Raw genomic sequence first — 18,651 nt, 5'->3', positions numbered from 1 at the left:
TCAAACTGCCGACCCTTTGGTTAGCTGCTATGGCACTTAACCACTACGCCACCAGGGTTTCCAAATACATAGATTTCTAATAATAAATCTCAAAATATACCACAAACAGAATAGCTGACTGAAATACTAAACCAGCATATATGTGAATCATATAATAAATCAGTGTCATTAAATACAATTAAAAACTACAACTTTTAACAACTATCCTTATAAAATATGGACATCTGAAATATCAAACCACCTGACTAGTTTTGTTTAACCTATTAGTTTTAGTTTTTGCAATAATTATAAAATTTTAAAAAAGTTTTTATTTGAAACCATGGCTGCTCAATGTTGACATAGATAATATTAATTTTATAACATAACTCTTAGCACCTTAAAATATTTTTGTCAACAAAATCAGATATGTATAAATACCATGTATAAAATAACTAACTGAAAATTATACTGCCACTTAACTTGAAAACTTCAAACAACACAGAGTAACTGATGGAACAAGGTAAAGCTTTATATTTAAACTCAACCATGGGGCATTTTGCATCTGTCTCTGTGTTCCATGATAACTCTTCAAGAATTTGACTGCTTTTGACCAAACAGTATCCAAACAAATGGTTATCTAACAAAGACTATATTTAATCTGGGAATAGGGTTGTCAGCTTGAAACATAAAGACAATTGCCAGAAGTTTTTAATCTATTTTCTATATTTTTAACTTAATAAACTACCCAGTAATTCCAATCTTGGTAATTTATCCTAAGAAATGATTTAAAAAAGCAAAGATGGTCACTTCAATATTGCTAAGGGGAAAAACTGGAAACCATCTACACTGTTCAACAACAGGGAATAAACATATACATTTGTGTACATAAACTAAAAGGGATAAATGAGACGATGACTTATCAATAGGTAAAGTGTTTATAAATCTTCAATGCAAATGAACAAAATAGAATCCTTTTTCTCCAATACCAAAAAACTAAGCAAAAACTCTTTTACGTATATAGATAAGGAAGCTAGAATAGAAGCACAGAAAAATGATGTGTCAGGGCAGAGATTTTATTTCATTTGCTGTTGGCACAATGTTTGGGCAATAAAAAAAGTTTTAATAAAACTGGCATGTAGAAAGACATTAAATATGGCAGAAAAACACCCTTAAAAAGGAACACATACCTTAATAAAATTCGCGTTGATATAGTCTGAATCTTGAGAAGGAGTCTTTAAAGTCAATTTAACTCGGCTGTGATCAACTACAAGGAAAAAAAAAAAGAATTTCACAAATTATGTCCTATTGACATACAGGTGTTTCTCTCTGAACCATCAGTAAAGTTAAAGAAATAACTAAGAACATTTACTTTAAAAAGTAATTAGTGGAGTCAGGGCCAAGATGGCAGAGTAGTCAGATGCTTCCGGTGGTCCCTCTTACGACAAAGACCCCAAAAAACAAGTCAATCAATTATATATATGACAAGCTAGGAACTCTGAACATCAAAGGCAAAGATAAAAAATTGCATTGAGTGACAGGGGGAGGGAGAGACTGTGCAGAAGCAGTGAGGAGTTGCTGGACCTAACTTGGCGGGAACCAGCACCGCTCAGCCCTGGTCCCCTGGCATGACCGCAGCGGGGCTAGCGGTGGCGTTTGGGATGTGGTTACATCAGTGAAAGAAGGTGAGAAAGGTGCTGCTGACCTGATCCCCTGGCGTGACCGTGGCAGGGCCGAGCCACTGCAGAGAATCTACGCACGCTTCTGGAATCAGCAAGAAACAGCGCTTTTGGCACAAGGTAAGTGATTTCCTCTAATTTACCGCACAGATCTAATAGCTCCTCCTTTTGACAACTCTCTCCCATCTATCTGATCCCTCCTCCCTCTGTCCCAGCCGGCTTTAGTGACCAGGCTTTAGTGACCAGTGACCGTTTCCCTGGGGCTGAGGTTGGTTGTGCTGTACTCCCTGAGCCATTCTCCCAGCCTTGGAGAAGGAACAAATTAACAAACAAGGGAAAAGTAATCTGCAGGTTCCCCTAATCTGGGGATTTACAGCAGAAGCAGCTCCTGTCCGGGACCAAGTGGTCCACAGACTCTGAATGTCTCTCACTGCTGCATGGACCCAGGTGGCCCCATTTCAGCAGCTAGGATCTTGCTATTATATTGCAAGGGTGAATGTGCCTGAGGTCTGACTTTGTTTCAGCTGTACAGTGGAGAGGCGGGTTTTTGATGTTTGATACGGCTTTGCCTATTCAACAGGATCCTCACCTACCCACATCAGGGGCCTGAGGCCTGGTGGCTCCACCCATGCCACCTAGCTGCCCACAACAGGGGTCCAAGGATAAGTGGTGCCTCCCACCCCTTACAGTTAAAAGCACTGGGTGCCTCTGGTACGGCTGCAGAGCCCACCCACCAGTGCGTTCTAGAGAACAGGGATGTGCCTTTCTCACAGACACTCGGGGAAAGGTTGTCAGCCCCCTACCTTGCTCAGAGTGTGACCTCTGCTGCTACAACAAGACACCTGTGTACATACCAATCACCACTGCTCCTCTAAGATCATAGGTCAGAGCTTGCACCACACACTTGGTGACAGACTACTTGGACATCTGAGCTGAATCTAGAATAGTTCAAGAATAGTGAACGGACCCCTAGGCTCATATATATGATAACAGTCTAGCCATCTGGTGATAGGACATTACTGTTTCAAAGGCTACAATAATCAAGTTAGCTCACTCGAGTAGCCTACTTGGGTATATCAAAACAAAACAAAGCAAGAACCTAGGACATAGTGAGCAAACATAAAATAAATTAATACAATAACTTATAGATGGCTCGGAGACAACAGTCAATATCAAATAAAGAAGCAGACCATGATCACTTCGACACACTCCCAAAACAATCAAGGAATCTTCCAGATGAAGATGTATTCCTGGAATTTCCAGATGTAGCATACAAAAGATTAACATACAGAACTCTTCAAGAGATCAGGCAAAAGCAGAACAAGCCAAGGAGCACACAGATGAAGCAGTTGAGGAAATTAAGAAGGTTATTCAAGAACCTAATAAAAAATTGAATTAGCTGCAAGAACCCATAGAAAGACAGCAACCAGAAATTCAAAAGATTAACAATAAAATTTCAGAATTAGACAACTCAGTAGAAAGCCAGCAGAGCAGAATTGAGGAAACAGAAGTCACAATTAGCGAGACTGAAGATAAAATACTTGGCAACAATATATTTGAAAAAAAATCAGATAAAAGAATTTTAAAAAAATGAAGAAACCCTAAGAATCATGTGGGACTCTATCAAGAGAAATAACCTATAAGTGATTGGAGTACCAGAACTGGGAGGGGAAAAAAAGTAAAAAGTAATTAATGAAAATATACTATAGGTAGTAGCAGGGAAATACCTAATATATTAATAGGAAATAAAATAATCCTTTTTAAAAACTGATGATATAAAATGGTGTTTTAAAGTTGCAATGGGAATCATTTCAGGACCTCTTTTAAAGTGCAAATTTCATCCCAGATTTACTAGATCAGAATTTTGAGTTTAAAGCCTCTCTAGTTTTTTTTTTTTTTTTAAAGTTGTACTTCGGATGAAGGTTTACAGAACAAACTAGTTTCTCACCAAACAGTTAGTACACACTATGTTCTATGACATTGGTTAACAAACCCCACGACATGTCAACATTCTCCCTTCTCAACCCTGGTTTCCCTATTATCAGCTTTCCTGTTCCCTCCTGCCTTCTAGTCCCTTCCCCATGGCTGGTATGCCCCTTTTAGTCTTGTTTTGTTCCACAGGCCTGTTCAATCTTTGGCTGAAGGGTGAAGCTCAGGAGTGACCTCATTACTGGGCTGAAAGGTTGTCAAGGGGCCATATTCTCAGGGTTTCTCCGGTCTCTCTAAGGCCAGCAAGTCTGGTCTAAAGCTTCTACAGTTTTAACAAGCATACCAGAAGACTGACAAACAGTAATCTCTGACACAGAAACTTACATGCCAAACTTCTTATTAGGAAATCTAAATTTCATATTTCACCAGAAATTATTAAAATTAAAATTATGACAAAGAGATGAATTAAAATGATATATAAAAATTGCTCAATACTGTACTTGGCCAACACTGGTTATTTACTATCAAGTAATGCCAACTTAGGATAAAAAACAATCTTTATAAAAAATCCAGAAATATAAATTTTCTTAATTGTATAAAATTATGCATATTTTTAATTTTTAAAAATAAAATACATTATTTTAAAAATTAACCTAAAAGAAAGGTATAAAATGAAAAGCAAATTTTCCTTGCCCTTGAGTCCCAAGGCTCTTTCACAACAAAAACACTATGAACGTTCTTCAGTACCTTCCAAAAATCATTTTATGCATATATATATATATATATACACACACACACACATACTTGGAAAAATCTATGCAAATGCATCCATACTATGCATACTGTTCTGTACCTATATATCCTGGAATATGTATATATCCTGGAACTCTTCCCAGAGCACATACAGATCTTTATAATTCTACAAGGAATCCCATTGTACTCTTGTTGCATTATTTATTTAACTAGCTACCTTACTGATGAGCATTTAGGCTGAATACAATTTTTTTTCCTATTAGAAACATTCTACAGTGAACATTGCTGTACACTGGTAACAGCAACGTACCTGTTACCAGCAAAATCAGTTGATGCGGAGTCAATTCAGACTCATGGGAACCCCACATGCATCAAAGTAGAATGTGCTCCATAAGATGTTCAAGGGCTGATTTTTTCTAAGTATATCACCAAGTCTTTCCCACAAGACGCCTCTGGGTGGCCTCAAACCTCCAGCATTTTCATTACCAGCAATAAGCAGCTGCGTACCACCCAGGGACTCCATTATCAGCATAGGTGTAGGATAAATTCCTAACAGAGGAACTGCTTATTGTCTTTTAAAAGGTGTATACCAATTTACACAGTACAAGTGTTAACAAAAGAGTGCCTGAGTATTATCAAGTTTTTTATCAATGACAGTCTAAAATGTGAAACTATCTTATTTGCATTTCTTGGATTATGCAAATTCTTCCACATTTTCATCTATTTATTGGTTGTTTTTATTTCTTTTTCCATAAACCACTTATTTATATTCTTTATCCATTTTTCCATGTCTTTTTCCTACTGATTTATATAAAATATATGTAAAGAGAGAAAATCGCCATTGTCATATGTAGTGCAAATAATTTTCCCAGTTTGTGTTGATTTTTTAAGGATGTTTTTAGAACTAATTACAGATTTACAGAAAAATTACAAAAATAGTATAGAGTTCCCAAACACTCTCATTCAGCTATCCCTAATAGTACAAATATCAAACCCAAAAAAAAACATCATTACAATATTATTAACTAAAGACCTTATTCAAATTTTACCAGTTCTCCTCTAGTATCTTTTTCTCTTTCCAGGATTCCACATTGCATTTAGCAGCTCCTTTGTCTGATTTTTTCCTATGATTGGATTGAAATGATTTTTTTTGGCAAGAATACTAGAGAAATGATATTGGGCCCTTCTCAGTGCAACATATCAATGGGTTTATGATGTTGATTTGTGTTGTCACTTGTAATGTTAACCTTGGTCTAATATGGCAACCATTCCTGTCTCCACTGTAATTACTGTCTTTCCCATTGTAGTTAATAAATATCTTGAAAGAGATACTTTGTGACTATGACATCCTCATTCTCCTCAAACATTTGCCCACTAATTTTAGCATGTACTGGGGGGTCTGGAAACTCTGCTGACATAGTGGTTAGCTACAGCTGCTAACCAAAGGGTCAGCAGTTCAAATCCGCTAGGTGCTCCTTGGAAACTCTATGGGGCAGTTCCTCTCTGTCCTATGGGGTCGCTATGAGTCGGAATCAACTCAACAGCACTGGGTTTGGTTTTTTGGTTCTTTTATTGAGGGGTCTTGCCTACAACAATGATTGCTGTGGTTTATGCTTTATAGTGATTTTTCTATTTCTCTCTTTTCTTCTATCTTTATTAAATGGGACTCCATTATACAAGGAGGAGTTCTACCGTCTCCATTTATTTATTTATCTATTTGGTTATTTACATCAGTATGGACTCATGGATATCTATTTATTCTATAGAGTATTAGCCAATACTGTCATCATTTTTTGCTTGTTTTCCAGCTTTGACCATTAGGCACTCCTCAGGTTATTGCCGGTGTTCCTTCAACACGCCACCATTCTTTTTTGACTTCTTACCTTCTGGCACCACAGAATATTCCAGGATCATCTTTTATTTTCTCTCCCAAGCCTTGGAAACTCAACCAATTTGCTAAGAAGCTCTGCTTCCTTTTACTGAGAATGCTATTTATCAAGTTCTGGGTGCTAGATATGTTCATTGCTAATGGGATATCACTGTTCCTAGGCCCTCTCAGTAGACAGAGCAAGGAAATATATACACACACTCCTCACTTATCAACATGGTTAGGTTCCAAAGACCAGGTTGTTATGTCAAAACCGGCATTATGCAAAAATGGAGGATGAACATATAAGACCACAAAGTGGAAGATGACTACATCATTACATAACAACCAAGTTACATCGTTATATAACTACCAAACCACTGAGAATCATGGCCTAGCCAAGTTGACACAAAACCTTAACCATCACAGCCAGCGTTCCTCTTGCCTCACACCTCAGCTTTCATTACGGCCAGATGTATATCGTTAATGTACAAAACAGTCGGAAAGATTTTTTTACTATTGTCATCAATGCAAAATGTTGGATAACGAGACAGTCGGTAAGTGAGGAGTGGGTGCATACGTATCATAGCCCATGGAGTGGTGCAAATGTTTAACACATATTGCTACTAAAAAAAGGTTGGTGGTTTGAGTCTACCCAGAGGTACCTCACAAGAAAGACCTGGCAATCTACTTCCAAAGAAATTAGTCATTGAAAATCCTATGGAGCACAATTCTACTCTGACACACATGGGGTCAACAAGAATCAGAAGGAAATCAATGACAACTGGTTTATACTAACACATGCATACACATATATCTCTGTATTTTTTCCAACTAATATTGATTATCTATGTATGAAAGGAGCCCTGCTGGAACACTGGTTAAACACTCAGCTGTTAAACAGTAAGTTCAGCGAGCCGAAATCACCAACCACTCCACAGGAGAAATACGTGGCAGTCTGCTTCCAGAAAGGTTACAGCCTTGGAAATCCTATGGGACAGTTCTACATTGTCCTATATGGTTGCTATGAGCCAGAACTGACTCTACAGCACACAACAACAACAATATCTATGTATGTATGTATCTATCTAATATAACAAGTTCATACTGATACCTTTGGTTTTAATCCAAACCATGGGATTCATTTTAGCCTCCATCTTTACTTATTTGTAATCTCTTCCTCAGAAGTAAGAAACCTGGCTTTTATTGTTTCCAATACACTACTTATATTTTTTTAATTCTAGTATATACATAGTTCCAAAATTAATAATTCCTCTACCTGTGAAGGTATAGGAATTATACCTGTGAAAAACATATTTACTATCTAGATTATAGCATTAATTATTTCTTTTAGTCTTTATCCTTAGCTACTTTTGTACCAGAGTTACTTAGGTTAGTTCTTTTTGTCCAAACCTTTACAGTATGGTTATAGTACATTTACAATACAATTGAATTTATATGTGACTGTTTCTATATGATTGGTTTTGACTGTTTATGGCGGGGGGGGAGGGGTAAGTGACAGTCCTAACTACACAAAAAGATATACTTGGAGAAATGTCAACTTCCTCCATATCCCTGATATTCCCTCCTTCTTTATACCTCATTCCAACTCACGCCCTAGAGTTTCTGGTTTTTAATAGTATGTTCTGTATGTTTTCCCTCTTCAACTCTAGGTTTTACATTTTTCCTTAGAAAGGCCTTACCCATTTCAAGATAAAATAAATTTACCTTTTTTTCAAGGTGGTCTTCACTGTCATCATTCTCCCCACCACCACCACCAGTATTTTCATTAAAAACTCTCGAACCACGTGAAATTTATTTTTGGTATAAGTGAGCTTGTCCCTTATACTGCTTTGTCTATCCAGCATCTCTCTTCCCACTGGGAAAACGCCCTTTCATCATCCTTTGTAGTTTTGGGAAGCTATCAGTCTCAGTCAAATGCCTATCTCTATGGCCACTCCATCTATACAAACAGGACATGAGTCATTGCATTAATTTTTATATAAAGCTGTTGTTGTTCGGTGCCATCGAGTTGGTTCCAACTCATAGTGACCCCTATGCACAACAGAACAAACACTGCCCAGACCTGCACCATCCTTACAATCATTGTTATACTTCAGCTCACTGTTGCACCCGCTGTGTCAATCCACCTCATTGAGGGCCTTCCTCTTTTCTGCCGACCCTGTACTTTGCCAAGCTTGATGTCCTTCTCCAGGGACTGATTCCTCCTGACAACACGTCCAAAGTATGTAAGACACAATCTTGCCATCCTTGCTTCTAAGGAGCATTCTGGTTGCACTTCTTCCAAGACACATTTGTTCGTTCTTTTGGCAGTCCATGGTATATTCAGTATTCTTCGCCAAAACCACAATTCAAAGGTGTCAATTCTTCTGTCCTCCTTATTAGCGTCTACCTTTCACATGCATATGACGTGATTGAAAATACCATGGCTTGAATCAGGCATACCTTAGTCTTCAAGGTGACATCTTTGCTTTTCAACACTTTAAAGAGGCCCTTTGCAGCAGATTTGCCCAATGCAATGCATCTTTTGATTTCTTGATTGTTCCTTTCATGGGCTTTGACTGTGGATCCAAGTAAAATGAAATCCTTGACAACTTAAATCTTTTCTCCGTTTATCATGATCTTGCTCATTGCTCCAGTTGTGAGAATTTTTGTTTTCTTTATTTTGAGGTATAATCCATACTGAAGGCTGTGGTCTCTGATCTTCATTGGTAAGTGCTTCAAGTCCTCTTCACTTTCAGCAAGCAAGGTCCTGTCACCTGAATAATGCAGGGTGTTAATGAGTCTTCCTCCAATTCTGATGCCTTGTTCTTCTTCATACAGTCCAGCTTCTCGGATTATTTGCTCAGCATACAGATTGAATAAGTATGGTGAAAGAATACAACCCTGACGCAGCATACCTTTCCTGCCTTTAAACCAATCAGTATCGCCTTGTTCTGTCTGAACAACTGACTCCTGATCTATGTAAAGGTTCCTCATGAGCACAATTAAGTGTTCTGGAATTCCCATTCTTTGCAATGTTATCCATAATCTGTTATAATCCGAACAGTAGAATGCCTTTGCATAGTCAATAAAACACAGGTAAACATCCTTCTGGTATTCTCTGCTTTCAGCCAGGATCCATCTGACATCAGCAATGATATCCCTGGTTCCACGTCCTATTCTGAAACCAGCCTGAATTTCTGGCAGTTCCCTGTCTGTATACTGCTGCAGCCATTTTTGAATGATCTTCAGCAAAATTTTGCTTGCATGTGATATTAATGATATTGTTCTATAATTTCCACATTAAACTGGATCACCTTTCTTGGATCTCTTCCAGTCAGTTGGCCAGGAAGCTGTCTTCCATATTTCTTGGGATAGATGAGTGAGCACTTCCACCACTGCATCCATTTGTTGAAACATCTCAATTCATATTCCGCCAATTCCTGGAGCCTTGTTTTTTGCCAATGCCTTTAGTGCAGCTTGGACTTCTTCCTTCAGTACCATCGATTCCTGATTGTATGCTACCTCCTGAAATGGTTGAACATCAACAATTCTTTTTGGTATTCCTTCCATCCTCTTTTGATGCTTCCTGCATCTTTTAATATTTTCCCCATGGAATCCTTCACTATTGCTACTCGAGGTTTGAATTTTTTCCTCAGTTCTTTCAGCTTGAGAAACGCCTAGCGTGTTCTTCTCTTTTAGTTTTCTATCTCCAGCTCTTTGCACATGTCATTATAATACTTTACTCTGTCTTCTTGAGCTGCCCTTTGAAATCTTCTGCTCAGTTCTTTTACTTCATTTCATCCTTTTTCTTTGGCTGCTCGACATTTGTGAGCAAGTTTTAGAGTCTCCTCTGACATCCATCTTGGTCTTTTCTTTCTTTCCTGTCTTCTCAGTGACCTCTTGCTTTCTTCATGGATGATGTCCTTGATGTCAGTCCACAACTCGTCTAGTCTTCGGTCACTAGTGTTTAATAGGTCAAATCTATTCTTCAGATGGTCTCTAAATTCAGGTGGGAAATACTCAAGGTCACATTTTGGCTCTCATGGACTTGCTCTGATTTTCTTCAGTTTCATCTTAAACTTGCGTATAAGCAACTGATGGTCTGTTCCAGTCAGCCCCTTCTTTGTTCTGACTGATGATATTGAGCTTTCCCACCATCTCTTTCCACAGATATAGTTAATTTGATTCCTGCGTGTTCCATCTGGTGAGGTCAATCTGTATAATCACCGTTTATGGTGGTGAAAGAAGGTATTTGCAATGAAGTCGTTGGTCGTGCAAAAATCTATCATTCAATCTCCAGCATTGTTTCTATCATCAAGCCCATATTTTCCAACTACCGATCCTTCTTCATTTCGAACTTTCGCGTTACAATCACCAGTAATTATCAATGCATCCTAATTGCATGTTCGATCAATTTCAGACTGTAGCAGCTGATGAAAATCTATTTCTTCATCTTTGGCCTTAGTGGTTGGTGCATAAATTTGAATAACAGTTGTAATAACTGGTCTTCCTTGTAGGCGTATGGATATTGTCCTATCACTGACAGCGTTGTACTTCAGGATAGATCTTTAAATGTTCTTTTTGACAATGAATGCAACACCATCCCTCTTCAAGTTGTTATTCACAGCATAGTAGATTATATGATTGTCCAATTCAAAATGGCCAATGCCAGTCCATTTCAGCTTATTAATGCCTAAGATATCAATCTTTATGCATTCCATTTCATTTTTGACGACCTCCAGTTTTCCTAGATTCATACTTTGTACATTATTTATCCCCATGCGTCTGTCAGTTTGTTGTACTGTGGGGGCTTGTGTGTTGCTATGATGCTGGAAGCTATGCCACCAGTACTCAGATACCAGGCAGGGTCACCCATGGAGGACAGGTTTCAGCTAAGCTTCCAGACTAAGACAGACTAGGAAAAAGGACCCGGCAGTCTACTTCTGAAAACCATTAGCCAGTGAAAACCTTATGAATACCAGCAGAACATATAAAGCTGTGGGAGAGGTAAATTTTCTTTTTTTTCCCCCTCTCGAATCATGAGCTATAAGGGCCAAGTAAAGGTCATTTAGCCTCCAAGTGGAAATAATCTGAGAATAAAGCACAAGCAGGACAAGCAAACCTGAGAAATGAAAAAAGAAACATCCTTTTAAAATATTCCACTAACCATACTTTAAAGCCAGTCAAATCTCATCTTTTCATGCAACTGAGAATGATAGAGAAAAAGGTTTGATACAGTTGGGGAAGGGTTCTGAAACTACAATGGAGATGTAGTAACTCATTAAGAAGCAAGATTGTATACTACTTTAAATCTATTATAAGCAAAATGTTGTTGTTGTCAGTTCCCACCAAGTCAACTCCAGTTCAGAGAGACCCTCTGTACAACAGAACGGAACACAGCCCGGTTGCGCGCCATCCTCACAATCATTGCTATGTTTGATGCCATTGGTGCAGCCACTGTGTCAACCCATCTCATTCAGGGTCTTCCATTATGTCACTGACTATGTATTTTACCAAGCATGATGTCCTTCTCCAGGGACTGGTTCCTCCTGATAACGTGTCCAGGGTATGTGAGACAAAGTCTAACATCTCGCTTCTAAGAAGCATTCTGGTTGTACTTCTTCCAAGACAGATTTGTTTGATCTTCTGGCACTCCATGGTATATTGAATATTCTTCACCAACCCATAATTCAAAGGCATCAATTCTTCTTCAGTCTTCGTTATTCACTGTCCAGCTTTTGCATGAATATGAGGCAATTAAAAATACCATGGCTTGGGTCAGGTGCACCTCAGTCCTCAAAGTGACATCTTTGTTTTCTAACACTTAAAAAAATCTTTTGCAGCAGGTTTGCCCAGTGTAGTATGTTGTTTGAATTTCTTGACTGCTGCTTCCATGGGCGTTGATTGTGAATACAAGTAAAATGAAATCCCTGACAACTTCAGTCTTTTCTTCGTTTATCATGATGTTGTTTATTGGTCCAGTTGTGAGGATTTTTGTTTTATGTTGAGGTGCAATCCATAATGAAAGCTGTAGACTTTGATCTTCCTCTGTAAGTATTTCAGGTATTCTTCACTTTTGTTTGGCAACCAAAGTTTTGTCATCTGCATATCGCAGCTTTTAATGAGTCTTCCTCCAATCCTGATGCAACATTATTCTTCACATTGGATTCTCGGACTATTTGCTCAGCATACAGATTGAATAAGTATGGTGAAAGGATACAACACTAATGCACACCTTTCCTGATTTTAAACCACACAGTACCCCCTTGTTCTATTAGAGAGACTGCCTCTTGTCCTATATACAGGTTCTGCATGAGCACAATTAAGTGTTCTGGAACTCCTGTTCTTCGCAATGCTATCCATAATTTGTTATGATCCACACAGTTGAAGGCAATCAAAATACAAGAAGAAAAATGTAAAAATATAAATGGTGACCAACATTAGGGACAACAAATGAACAGGGTTTAATGTACTTGCTATTAATAGAAATTTTATACATAATACTAAGGTCCAGTACTGCTATTTTTTCTTAAGTGATAAAATTCTTCTTTGAAAATTCCTTTGAAACTTTGAAGAGCCACATAAGACACAGTCACCTCTGATTAAAATTTTTCATCTCCTCACCATGTTTCTGGGAAAGACAATATTTGCATGTTTACTAATGCCATTTCTTATTCCACTCCATCTTACATGTCTTTTTTTTTGTTTTTCTTTTTAAAGCCATTTTGGGTAGGAAAGACAATGTTTGCATGTTTACCAATGCCGTTTCTTATTCCACTCCATCTTACATGTCTTTTTTTTTTTTTCTTTTTAAAGCCACTTTGAGTAGGAAATACACATACAAGAATTACTGTGCTTCTGGCAAATGACTATTCGATAACTAGGATAATGATTCAAATGTGAAAGTTGGAAACAAAAAAGGATTGGTAGTTTAAAAACATGGCCTTGATGACAGAAAGGATGCCAGAGATTGCATGACAGAATCTTGCATGACAACTTCTTCATTACAAATATCTTTTTTCAACAACACAAATGGCAACTATACACACAGACCACACCATATGGCATTCAAAGGAATCAAATTGACCACATCTGTAGAAGGAGACAATAGAAAAGCTCAATACCATCACTCAGAAAAAGGTCAGGGACCGACTGTAGAACAGACCATGAATTGCTCATATGCAAACTCAAGTTGAAGCTGAAGAAAATTAGAACAACTCCGTGAAAGCCAAAGTACGACCCTGAGTATATTCCACCTGAATTTAGAGACCATCTCAAGAACAGGTTTAACATATTGAACACTAATACCAAAGACCAGACGAGTTGTGGACTGACATCAAGGACATCATACATGAAGAAAGCAAGAGGTCATTAAAAAGACAAGAAAGAAAGAAAAGACCAAAATGGATAACAGAGGAGACTCTGAAACTTGCTCTTGAACACTGAGTAGAGCTAAAGCAAATAGAAGAAAGAGACTCTGAAACTTGCTCTTGAACATTGAGTAGCTAAAGCAAACAGAAGAAACGATGAAATAAAAGAGCTAAGCAGAAAATTTCAAAGGGTGGCTTGAAAAGACAAAGTATCATAATGACATGTGCAAAGATCTGGAGTTAGAAAACCAGAAAGGAAGAACACGCCCAGCATTTGTCAAGATGAAAGAACCGAACAAAAACTCAAGCCTCAAGTTGCAATACTGAAGGATTCTATGGGGGAAATATTAAACAACACATGAAACATCAAAAGAAGATGGAAAGAATACACAGAGTCACTGTACCAAAAAGAACTGGTCGATGTTCAACCATTTCAGGAGGCAGCAGATGATCAAGAACCGATTGTAGTGAAGGAAGAGGTCCAAGCTGCACCAAAGATACTGGCAAAAAACAAGCCTCCAGGAATTCACGGAATACCAACTGAGATGTTTCAACAAACGGATGCAGCGCTATAAGTACTCACTTGTCTATGCGAGAAATTTGGAGGATAGCTACCTGGTCAGCTGACTGGAAGAAAGCCATATTTGTACCCATTCCAAAGAAAGGTGATCCAACTGAATGCGGAAATTATCGAACAATATCATTAATATCACATGCAAGTAAAATTTTGTGGACGATTACTCAAAAACAGTCGCAGCAGTACATTAATAGGGATCTACCAGAAACGGAAGCGATTCCGAAAAGGATGTGGAATGAGGGATATCATTGCTGATGTCAGATGGATCCTAGCTGAATGCAGAGATTACCAGAAAGATATTTACCTGTGTCTTATGAACTATGCAAAGGCATTTGCCTGTGTGGATCATAACAAATTATGGATAACACTGCGAAGAATGGGAATTCCAGAACACTTAATTGTGCTTATGAGGAACCTTTACTTAGACCAATAGGCAGTCATTCGAACAGAACAAGGGGATACTGTGTGGTTTAAAGTTGTCAAGGATTTCATTTTACTTGGATCCACAATCAATGCCCATGGAAGCAGCAGTCAAGAAATCAAATGACGCATTGCACTGGACAAATCTGCTGCAAAATACCTCTTTAAAGTATTACAAAGCAAAGATGTCACTTTAAGGACTAAGGTGGGCCTAACCCAAGCCATGATGTTTCCAATCACCTCATATGCACGTGCAACCTGGCAAATGAACAAGGAAGACTAAAGAAGAATTGATGCCTTTGAATTACAGTGTTGTCAAAGAATATTTAATGTACCATGAACTGCCAGAAGAATAAACAAATCTGTCTTGGAAGAAGTACAGCCAGAATGTTCATTAGAAGAAAGGACGGCAGGACTTTGTCAGTCCTTGGAGAAGGAAATCCCACTTTCTAAAGTATAGGGTCAGCAGAAAAGAGGAAGACCTTCAATATGATGGACTGACACGGTGGCTGCAACAATGGGCTCAAACGTAGCAACGATTGTGAGGATGACGCAGGACCAGGCAGTGTTTCGTTCTATTGTACATAAAGGGTTGCTATGCGTCGGAACTGACTCTATGGCACCTAACAACAAAAACAACAAAGAATAAGGATGGTTAGGTGCCTCTGGGTGGACTCAAACCTCTAGCTAGCCTATTAACCATTTGTACTACCCAGTGACTATTCATACCTACTTAAGAGAGTTACTATCAAAACAACTGAAAATAACAAGTGTTGGTGAGTTTGTGGAAAAACTGGAACCCTCATACATTGCTGGTGGGATGGGAAGGTAAAATGTTGCAGCCACTGTGGAAAACAATTTGGTGGTTCCTCAAAAAGTTAAACACAGTATTACCATATGACCCAGCAAGTCCACTCCTAGGCATACACCCAAAAGAATTTAAAGCAGGGACTCAGACACTTACACACCAATGTTCATAGCAATATTCACAATAACCAAAAAGAGAAACAATCCAAGTATGCATTAACAGACAGATAAGCAAAACATGGTATATACATACAATGGAATATTATTCACCTGTAACAAGGAATGAAGTTGTAATACATGATACAAAATGAGCCATTATCCTAAGTGAAATAAACCAGACACAAATATTGTATAATTCCACTTATATGAACCAAATTCACAGAGACAAAGAGTAGAGGTTACCAGTGGCTGGGGAGGGGGGTTAGAGGGGAATGGGAAGTACTGCTTAATGGATATAGAATTTCTGTTTTGGGGTGGTGAAAAGGTTTTAGAAATGAATAGTGGTGATGGTGTATAACATGCTGAAAGTAATTAATACCACTGCAAAATTATATTTTTAAGTACACTTTAAAACTGTAAATTTTGTAATTGATATATATATGTTATTGTTGTTGTTGTTAAGTGCCATCGAGTTGGTTTCAACTCACTGCAACCCTATGTACAACAGAATGAAACATGGCCCGGTCCTGCACCATCCTCAAGATCATTGTTATGCTTGAGCCCATTGTTGCAGCCACTATTATCAATCCATCACATTAAGGGTCTTCCTCTTTTTCACTGACCCTCTACTTTACCAAGCATGATGTCCTTCTCCAAGGACTGATCCCTCTTGATAACGTGCCCAAAGTATGTGAAATGTAGTCTCACCATCCCCACTTCTAAGGAGCATTCTGTCTGTACTTCTTCCAAGACAGATTTGTTTGTTCTTTTAGCAGTCCATTATATATTCAATATTCTTCACCAATACCATAATTCAAAGATGTCAATTCTTCTTTGGTCTTCCTTATTTATTGCCTGGTTTTCACACGCATATATAATATATACACCCCCGCAAAAGAAGCAATTTGTTAATTTTCTTACTTAAAAAAAAAAAATTGCTGGGAACTTTATCAAGGACAGTTTCAAGAGAACAAACTTTAGGAATGAAGAAGAGTTGAGGGAATGGAGGTATGGAATCTAGATATTTCAAGAAACTTAAAGGGGAAGAAAAAGAAAGACTATTGTCAGCCTTAAAAGACAGCAGGTATGAGGTAAAGAAGGTATGAGATAAAGATTTTTTTTATATAAAATAAGGATACACTTTAGTACACTTTTTGAATTAAAGGCTGTCTGCCAGAAAACTATGCTACTTAAAAATATAATTATAATATTAGTATTAGAATATAATGCTCAGTCTAAGACATACCCTCAGAAATACACATTCAGGCCATTTATTGGTCTTTCCAGTTCAATAGTACTGCCATCAACTGAGAATAGTAGGCATACAGGTGTTTGTGTCATTTTATGATTAATTTTTATGTATAATTAATTCATTAAGGTTCTTTTTACGGATAAATTGGTAAGTTAATATTTTAGCACTTCATAAAATTTATTCAATTATATTTATTTTAATTATCTGCTTTGTATTATTTTATTTTAATGAAATAACTTCTTTGAGATTCCCCAAAAGATATTCTCACTAGGATTTTTGGTATTTAAAAGTAATTTAGCATTAGAATAATTCTGATGCTTAAAGAAAAAAATATATAACCACTACCACCACCACCACAACAAACTACCAGAAGGAAAAACAAGTAGCACAATTACAAATTATCTTGCAGGGCACCTTGAAAGAGAGGTTAATTACTACCTCCTTAAAATCAAACTCATTAGGAAGAATAAAACCGGTTAGGCTACCAAAAGCTAATAATTAGCAATTCCATTTGTTCTAGCAAGGGCATTTCAAACTTACATGGCAGTATATCCTTATATCTGTTCTTTTTAACATTTTCTTCTTTTTCTCCAGTGACTGTGGGATAAATCTTTTCTGTCCTGTACTTGGTAGACAATCTTCTTAATCGCTTAAAAAAAGAGAAATTCAAGTTTAGAAAAACAGATATTTTCAAAATTTTAGTGATTTAAAAATACCTCTTTATGGTATTTTGCTGACCCCAATTACTTACAACTTATTTTCCTGTTTCTTTAAATTCACAGTATTTCCCCACTGTATAATAACTAATCCCAAGAATAATCTGTTTTTTAGCATAAATTCAAATGTAGATTAACATTTATTCCAAACAGGAACAGCAAAGAAGGGGGCAACTAGAATAAAAGTAATTTTATTTTTAAAAATCATTAATAAACTAAGCCAGAATATTTAACTCATTCCTTAACTTACTCAAGTAATCATGTGTTTTACCTAAGGGTCCCAACAACCAAGTTTTAAAATCATGCTGGAAAAAAAAAGGTTATTTACACGTTTACTTTAATCCTTCTCTCAATAAACTTTAAGCACCCGTGATGTGCCAGGCTCTGTGCAAGGCATAAGCTAATAATTACTTACAAAACGCCGTAAAGCAAAGTTCTTTCATATTAAATTGGAAATGTCCAACAAAGACCAATTCTGCTTATTCATTGCATTACAGAAGTGGTTTGTGGGTTAGTGACAAACTCTTACCACATATGGCAGCAGGGATGTTCTTTGGGCTGGAATATTTCTGCGTGTCAGTAATACACTTCCTGCTTTCAGAAGCACTAAAAGTGAGCATTGTGAATTGTTTAAATTTGACTCAACTACATTGCTGATGTTTAATTTGAAAGAAGCCTACTTTCTTTCAGTCTTAAAGACATACCGAAAGCATTCTGGTTTTACTATTTAATAAACTATTAAATACAAATGAAAGGAAAAAGAAATGTGATAACATTTAACAAATTATTAAATACAAATGAAATGAAAAAATTTGGTAACATTAACTTTTCATCATTTCATTTTTGCTACTTATGATGTTGATACTTCAACTAAGAATGTCTAAGTCTATTATTTTGAAAAATCACAGAAATTTAATACAAGATTGTTCCTTTATTTTTGTTAGGATACACTTTAATTTACAGCACTTGAAATAGTCTTACAAATAGGCACTTATATACAGAATGGTTAGGTCTTTTTTCTTTGAAAATCTACTAAATTTTATCATCACAATCAGAGACCTAAAACAAGAATACACTTTTTTTTTCTTTAAGAATAAAAAACTTATTAGCATCTTGCAATATATTAACTGGCATTATGTT

General features: G+C 37.1%; 1 protein-coding gene across 1 annotated transcript in view; it reads right to left on the bottom strand.

Moving 5' to 3' along the window:
• Positions 1-18,651, bottom strand: part of PTPN12 (protein tyrosine phosphatase non-receptor type 12) — a 119,381-nt gene that overhangs the window by 41,725 nt on the left and 59,005 nt on the right. Inside the window, exons 2-3 of the mRNA XM_049894304.1 lie at positions 17,336-17,444; positions 1,167-1,243 (exon numbers count right to left, since the gene is read on the bottom strand). Coding sequence (XP_049750261.1) covers positions 1,167-1,243; positions 17,336-17,444 — 186 coding nt within the window. The remainder of the gene's footprint in view (positions 1-1,166; positions 1,244-17,335; positions 17,445-18,651) is intronic.

The sequence above is a fragment of the Elephas maximus genome, chromosome 8, assembly GCF_024166365.1.
Source record: "Elephas maximus indicus isolate mEleMax1 chromosome 8, mEleMax1 primary haplotype, whole genome shotgun sequence".
Classification (NCBI taxonomy): Eukaryota; Metazoa; Chordata; class Mammalia; order Proboscidea; family Elephantidae; genus Elephas; species Elephas maximus.
The sequence above is the reverse complement of the archived record's forward strand: the minus strand, read 5'-3'. Positions and strand labels throughout refer to the sequence as shown.